Raw genomic sequence first — 7354 nt, forward strand, 5'->3', positions numbered from 1 at the left:
GCATCATGGAGCGCGTCCACCGCCTCACGTCCATGTCGCGCTACTACGTCGTGCTTCCTGGCTCGCTCGGCTCGCTGCAGGAGACCGTGTGCATCTGGACGATCAGCATGCTGCAGCGCGACGGCCTGCCGCGGCCCGTCATTCTCGTCTTCCGCGACCCGTGGGAGCGCTGCCTGCGCGACGTCGCCGCCGCGCTGCGGGTGGCCGACAGCACCATGCAGCTACTGCGCTTCGTCGACTCGGCGGAAGAGGCGATGCAGATCATCCTTGAGGACGAGAAGAAAATGCAATCGTCCCTGTAGGCGCTCGGGTGACGAGAGGCGAAAAAGAAAGACGCACAACATCAAGCCCGTGCACCATGAATCGGCGGGCAACCACAAGGAGAGAATGCAAAGACGCAACATGGCTCCCTGCGGGTCTGGCGGGGAATACGGGGGAGGGGATGCTAGCAAAACCAAAAAAAAAGCCAAAAGAAGCAAATTAAAACAAAATGGTGGGTGACTACATGTCTTCATTATTCAACTTGAGTACGCTGGGAACTTCTGATGCGTTTGCGTCGTTTTTGGTGCTTGTGTGTGGTGCTGCTGCAGTGCTGCCTCCTCCCTGTGGTGGTGCGGGGCTGCCGCCGTGTGCCTACTCGCATCTTTGCTCCTTCGCCTGCTAGAGTGAGACAGGAAAGACCGCGATGAACATCGTGAGCGAGATCCGACGCCAGTACGGCGTGGAGCTTCCCATCGTGCACGCCACCCTCGACGAGGCGAGGCGCGAGGCGCAGCGGAACGCAACGTACCTGCTGCTGTACCTTCACTGCCCCACACACGAGAACACGCAGACATTCCTGACCGACGTCCTCGCGAACCCGCAGCTACGGGAGGTGCTGAAAACGCGCTTCGTAATGTTCGCTGCCTCAGTGGAAGAGGCAGCGGGGCACCGGCTGGCGAACGAGATGAGCGCGACAACGTTCCCGTTTCTCGCGGTCTTTCTGAAGCGCCAGCCGCTCCTCAAGGTGAAGGGTCTCCTTGGCGCAGAGGAGCTGCTGCTGCGGCTCCGTACCACCTTCGACTACTGGGATGGCATGCTCGCGGAGGAGGTGCACCTGCGGCACGAGCGGGAGGAGAAGGAGCGGGTGCGCCGCGAAGAGGAGCAGCGTGCGCTGCAGATGGAGGCGATTGACCGCGAGCGCATTCGCCAATACGAAGAGAGGGAGCAAGCGCGCCGTGCAAGGGTAGAGCAGCAGCTGCGTGAGCGCGAGGCGTTAGCGCTACGCCAACGCGAAGAGGAAGAGGCTGCGAGACGGCAGAAGCAGGAGGAGGCGCTGCGCCGCACTCGGCTGGGAGAGATGCGTGCAGCGGCGTTGGCGCGGTTACCGGCGGAACCGCCTGCCGATGCGGAGGCATCCACCGTTGCGTACGTCAGCCTCAAGTCGCTGCGTGGGACACAGCACGAGCGGCGTTTCTACCGCCGTGATCGGCTGTGTTGCTTGCGGGACTACGCCGTGACGCTGCACGATTACGATGGCAGCGACTTCCGGCTGGTCGCCGGCTACCCGCCACGCGTTCTGGACGTTGACACCGACGCCACTGTTGGCGACGTGCCTGCGCTGATTCCCCGTGCTGTTGTGCTGATGCGTGCTGCGTAGAGCAGTTCACTGTGTTTTTCTCTGATATCTGATTCCTCCTCTATTGTCACCTCTCCCTCACCCTGTGTGTGTGTGTGCGTGTGCGTGTGTGCAGTAGCAGATGCCGATGTTCTGCTTCAATCACGCGAGATCGCAACACCAAACAAAAAAATCTTTTTTTTTTGTTTGTATCGGGGCTGGGGTGATGAGTGCGGGGGAATAAGGGTGGGGAGTTGACGCCTGCAGTATTACCGGAGGAAAATCATGTGTCTGTCTCTTTTTCCTATTGCCTTGTTTGGTGTCTGCGCGCTGCTTGCTCCTGTGGCCGCAGCGGGTGATTAGGATGGTGCGCTTCCAACCGTGGTGTATGGCACTGCAGACGCGCTTCAAGTGGCGCCACAAAGAGACAGACCGCTGGCGTCGTCTTATGGACGCGACGTGCGTCCCCTTCGATTGGTTCGGCCAGACGCGCGGCCCGACATTCACGCAGTTCGGTGGTCACTGGACGCACCTGCTCACCTGCGCCCATGTTGTGTGCCCGTGGGACTACCCCAACTACTACCCGCCGGAGGGGCCGGCACGCTTTGTCTCGCGCATCACGCTCGCCGACACCATGACGCAGGTGCGCCTCGTATCGCTGCAGGGCACTGCGGTTTACAAGCACTTCACGTCGAACCAGCACGTGTACGTGCACACCAACCCGCGGCTAGATCTCTGCGTGCTGCACGCTGAGCAGAACTTGAGGCGCAGCGGGGAGATGAAGATGCTATGGATGCAGAACGAAGGCTACGTCATACGCCCGCGGCTGGAAGTGGTGGAGCCGCTCGCGGTAGGCGACCACGTGTGGATCTACGGCATGACTGCGCACGAGTCGCTCTTTGACGAGGAGAAGGGGCCAGAGCCGCTCATGATACCAACAGGCATCCGTGCTAAGGTGCACGCGCTGACGCGGGAACACTTCTTCCTCGACACGACATCCATCGAAGGCGAGGAGAAGGGTCGCATCGGCATGGGCATGTGTGGCTCGGTCGTGATGCGCAACGGGCGCTGTGTTGGCATGCTGACGGCGACTGTGCATGAAGAGAGCAGATGCAGAGAGCTCGCCGGCACCGCGATGTGCACGTACGCAAGCGACATATTTGACTTCCTGCTGGAGGTGGAGCGACAGATGAAGGAGCCGCCTCCGAAGCTGCAGCGCGAAGAGACCGTCTTCCAGCAGCGGCGCCACGACGAGGGCTGCGAGCAGCAGCAACAGAAGGACTGGGAGCTCGACCAGAGCCGACTGGCGCGTCACATCCCGGTGCCGGTGTCGCTGTGGCATATGGAGGAGAAATGGATGACGGAGGAGGACTACATGACGAGCACCGTCTTCGGCCGTAGCGGCATCTTCAACCAGGAGACGCAGGAGAACACGCTCGGCTACGACATGAACTCTGCAAAGTCGTACGGCGAGCGTCCCGGTGACATTGCAGCCTTCTCGACGGCCTCACAGGACGGCAAGCCTGGTATGCAAGGCGAGCGGAAGGACTACAGCCCCACCAGCATATACGCCGACCACGAGGATTTCAAGACGCGGGACGTTTGGGACTACAACGTCAGCGCAGAGATGCGCTCGCTCTTCGATAACTCTGTCGACGCAAAGGACGCGCACAGCCTCAACATGATGCGGAAGTCGCTGGAGAACATCCGCGCGCAGCGGGCGATGGAGAAGATGAAGGAGACAGTGCTGAAGAACCCTGGCCGCTCCACCGACCCTCTCAATGTTGGCAACATGGGTCGCTACGACGCCAACAGCAGCGATGGCGGTGACGCATTCGATCCTGCAGGGGCCGACGAAACACCGGCGGCAAAGCGGCAGCGTGAGGAAGAGGAGTACCACGAGGCGCTGCGCCGCCGCCACGGACAGAAGGCGCGGCCTTTCGGCGATGAGGACCTCCGCGGGCTGTGGGAGCCGCATTAGCGAGGACTATTGATGATGAGGTGGTGGTGGTGGTGATGGTGGTGGTACCCTCCGCGTCCTCTGACCCTACTGCATTCCTCTTCAGTGTTTGCTGCTGTTGTTGAATGTATATATATATATATATATGTGTGTGTGTGTGCATTGCTTTCCATTTCTTTCCTTCCTTTCTGGCCCTTACTTTCTGCGTGATGTGCATATACGTATGTGTTTGTGTATGTGTGCTTGTGTACACCGCTCTTGTAGGGAAGACTCTGCGGGGTAGCCAGTGGAGATGATGAACCCGAGCGCCCGGCCGTGGTACCCGCCGGGCGACGTGGCGCTCGGCGTACAAACCCCAACCGTGCGCCGGCAAAATGATCCGTACAACTTCAGCGCCCTGCAGCGGCCACCGACACCGCTCTGCGGGGACTCCGACCTCAGCACCATCCAGTTGGAGTCTCTCACAGCTGCGCTGAGGCCGACACCTGTGCCCTCCCACAGGAAGGGCCCGTATCGCAGCACAGCGCTGGTAGAGCAGACGGCAGCCCTTGCCGACTCCACGCCGCCACAGCTCAGCCCAGGGACCACCACGTCGTCTTCGGACTCGCGGGGTGACTGGCAGGAGATCGGCGTCGCAAACGCAGAGGAGACATACTGCAGTGCGGCAGCGCGCGCAGTGAGGCCCAAAGTTTCTATTCCTCTTCCTCGATCTCAGCGTCTCACCGATATTTCCCCGGCTGCCCCATTCGCTCCCAAGGGTTTTGCTGCTGCTGTTATTGCGGCCAACACCTCTGTTGCCACGTGTGGTGATGGTAACGCGGCCAGAGCCAGTGTTCCTATGAATACCGGTTCTACCGGTCATGACAGCGCTGCCGAGGCTGGGACCTTTGTGGATGTTAAGGGTGATGATGGTAGGTTTACTGGAACTGTTTCTTCTTCTGCTGCTGGTGGTAGTGGCGGCGGTAATGATGATGATGATGAAAGTGATGATGACGATGAAGACGGTGATGGTGATGGTACTAACGATGACGATAAAATGGAAGAATATTTGCGAAGTGGCAGCAATGAGGCAAGCCGCGAAAAAAAATGGAGGGGCTGCACAGGACTGCCACTAGCCACCTCGGCATCGGGACACGCGGCTGCCGCCAAGAAGCCTAAGTCAAAAGCCAAGCGTGAGGACAAATGGACAATTGTGCAGGGGAAGACAAGCGCAGATTTGGCAGGGATGTCAGCGGTGCCGCTGAAGAAAATGACGGCCGTCGCGGCCGTCGTGAAAGTGCGGGAGAACGGGGCCGTTGTGCGCCTCCCAGACTTGCAGGCGGCAGATCGGACCAGGAGTAAACAGAGACCTGCACAGCAGCAGCGACAAAAAGAGGACGATAGTAGTGGGAAGGATGAAGCAATTATTGAGGTGAAGACACGGCGCCAAAGGGACGCGCGGCGCACAAGAGGTGCCAGCAGCGACGATGAACTGCTCGAAAGCCTTGCGAATGGCATGACATCTTCCACTGATGCGTCTCCTTCCTTTACTGATGCCGCTGGTGGTGCTGGTACAGCTGCTGCTGTTGGCAGCAGCAGCAGCAGTGGCGGTGGCTGCGGTGAGGTCCCCACGCCGTTTGCCATTATGGGTGTGCCGCTTGCCAGCGTTGCGCAGGGCGAGCAGCTGCTGCCTCCGTCACCGGTGGCCACAGGCCAGAAGAACGCTTACCGTATTCTTATTCGCTCGCTCGCTATGTCGGAGACGTCGAGCGCCAAAAAGCTCCTGCTACAGCGCGCGTTGCGGGGGATTCCGGAATCCAGTTATCATCAATGTCCTGAGCTGGTGTGTGCGATCCTCCTGGAGACGAGCGACAGCTGCGTCGATGTGGAGAGAAGCCTGCAGACGTGTTACAGGGCCCTGCAGCTCGCGGAGAAGCACAAGCTTGACACATTCGAGATGTTGGCGCGCCTTGCCATCACACGTACTTTTGCCCGCGTCATTGACACCATGGATGCGCGCGTTAACTTGACGCGGGCGGCGGCAATTGCCATCGCGACGCACGAGAAAGCGGCGCTGGGGTGGATTGCGATGCAGATGGGCGTGACGCTCGAGATCTCCGGCCTTTTTCCAGAGTCCCTCGCGTGGTACGAGGCAGCGGAGCGCCTTGCCAGCGCCACCGGGCAGCATCAGCTGCTGTGCGATATCTGCTGCTGTGAGAGCATCGCCTACTCCGCTGTGGGCGAGGTGGAGCGGGCGCAACGGGCATACGAGGCGTCGCGCGCGCTGCTGCCGCACATCCCGCGCCACCGCCATCAGCGGCCACTGCAGAACTATGCGCAACTGAAGTGCCAGCTGGGTGACATGGCCGCCGCACTGCGCTTGCAGGAGACGGAACTTGAGATCGCAAAAGAGGTGGGTGACACACATGCCACCGCGCGCTGCATGGGCGCCATTGCGCTGACGAAGCGTTTTCTGTGCCGCTACGACGAGGCGGCGGAGAACCACATGGAGGAACTCTGCGTCCACACGGCGCACGACCCGCGGCAGGCGGTGGAGTCCCTCACCGGTGCCGCCGCCTGCTGGCGGATGGGCGGTCACCTGCAGAAGGCGTATGACTATTGCATGAGGGCGCTGCGGCAGGCACAGCAGTGCCAGGATCTCACGACACTAGCCAAGGCGCTGGTGGAGCTTGCGGAGGCGGAGTTGAGCTTAAACCAACTTGACAAGGCACAGCAGCACCTGCGGGAGGCACTCGCCACTGTTGCGCGTGTGGACGAGGCGGAGCAAAAACAGTACTTGGTGAAGGCCGCTCTTTGCGAGGTGGAGTGGCGATGCTGCAGCATCTTGGAGCAGGTGCACTTCCGCCGGGGTGAAGTCTTCGAGGCACTTCAGTGCACTGACCGCTGCCACGTGCCCAACACAGCTCATGTGGCCCGCCTGCTGCTGCGTCGTCAGCGTCGCGCCGGCGTGGTGCTTGGTTCGAAGGATGCGGAGCTTGTCAGCAAGAATGCGATTGAGCGATTTCTGCGGCGCCCCACAATGCGTGGGTGGCGGATCGTCTGCTACTCGCTCCCGTGGAATGAGGGGCTGGACTTCATGGCGTATGTCCTCCACTTCGACGAAGACAACGGTAGCCTGGCGTGCGTAGGTCGCCAACTGCGCATGCAGGACGAGCTGGTCGCATTCATGTGCACCCCAAATGCCCTCACAAAGTTGTTCGACGCGCCGATGTACACAGAGACAGGTGAGCGTATCTACGGCGACACACCGCTGTGGCCGCAGATGTACTCAAAGGTCGCCTTTGACTTCCAGCAGAGTGCTGACAACGCGAAGCGGGTAGAGTCCCTGCGCACCGATACCATGTACTGCCTGCGGCTGCTGCACGACAACTTCATTGCTCCGCTGGAGGCGGACCTCTGCGGTGCGGCTGGGCTGATGTTCGTCGGTGATGGCGTCTTCAGCCGACTGCCGTTCCACGCACTGCACGACGGGACGCGGCACCTTGCCGAGCGCTTCGGTACGAGCATCTGCTGCTCCATGGCGCTCCTCTGCACCCACATAGCGGAAGAGGAAAGAGAAGAGCAGGAGCGACACGACGCGCCGGAGCGGCGCTGCACTGTTGTGGACGACGCTTCGGGCTCAACGGTACTGTTAGACGCGTGCCTCGCCGCTGCGGCCGCCGAGGAGGACGCTTGCGTGCGGCGCGTCGTGGTGGACGCCAACGCTGCGGGGTCCGATGCGACGCGTGCGGATGACGAGGAGGCGGATGCTGCCGCTGCAGCGGCAGAAGCCACGGCGGCAGCGGCTTGGGACGGGG

General features: G+C 61.0%; 5 protein-coding genes across 5 annotated transcripts; 3 read left to right on the forward strand and 2 right to left on the reverse strand.

The window, feature by feature from the left end:
• Positions 1 to 5: 5 nt before the first annotated feature.
• DQ04_08481000 (putative ribosomal protein L32-like protein) lies at positions 6 to 302 on the forward strand (the record flags this gene model as incomplete). Its single annotated transcript, XM_009315576.1, has 1 exon — positions 6 to 302. One exon carries the CDS (start codon positions 6 to 8, stop codon positions 300 to 302), a length of 297 nt encoding a protein of 98 aa, XP_009313851.1.
• A 383-nt stretch (positions 303 to 685) lies between these two features.
• DQ04_08481010 (UBX domain containing protein) lies at positions 686 to 1639 on the forward strand (the record flags this gene model as incomplete). The annotated part of the gene is made up of 1 exon (XM_009315577.1): positions 686 to 1639. The coding sequence occupies one exon, from the start codon at positions 686 to 688 to the stop codon at positions 1637 to 1639; it is 954 nt and encodes a 317-aa protein (XP_009313852.1).
• A 322-nt stretch (positions 1640 to 1961) lies between these two features.
• Positions 1962 to 3578, forward strand: DQ04_08481020 (hypothetical protein; the record flags this gene model as incomplete). Its single annotated transcript, XM_009315578.1, has 1 exon — positions 1962 to 3578. One exon carries the CDS (start codon positions 1962 to 1964, stop codon positions 3576 to 3578), a length of 1617 nt encoding a protein of 538 aa, XP_009313853.1.
• A 1744-nt stretch (positions 3579 to 5322) lies between these two features.
• Positions 5323 to 5964, reverse strand: DQ04_08481030 (hypothetical protein; the record flags this gene model as incomplete). Its single annotated transcript, XM_009315579.1, has 1 exon — positions 5323 to 5964. The coding sequence occupies one exon, from the start codon at positions 5962 to 5964 to the stop codon at positions 5323 to 5325; it is 642 nt and encodes a 213-aa protein (XP_009313854.1).
• An 827-nt stretch (positions 5965 to 6791) lies between these two features.
• On the reverse strand, positions 6792 to 7076 carry DQ04_08481040 (hypothetical protein; the record flags this gene model as incomplete). Its single annotated transcript, XM_009315580.1, has 1 exon — positions 6792 to 7076. One exon carries the CDS (start codon positions 7074 to 7076, stop codon positions 6792 to 6794), a length of 285 nt encoding a protein of 94 aa, XP_009313855.1.
• Between the last annotated feature and the right edge of the window lie 278 nt (positions 7077 to 7354).

This window comes from Trypanosoma grayi (genome assembly GCF_000691245.1).
Source record: "Trypanosoma grayi strain ANR4 Tgr_848_V1, whole genome shotgun sequence".
Classification (NCBI taxonomy): domain Eukaryota; phylum Euglenozoa; class Kinetoplastea; order Trypanosomatida; family Trypanosomatidae; genus Trypanosoma; species Trypanosoma grayi.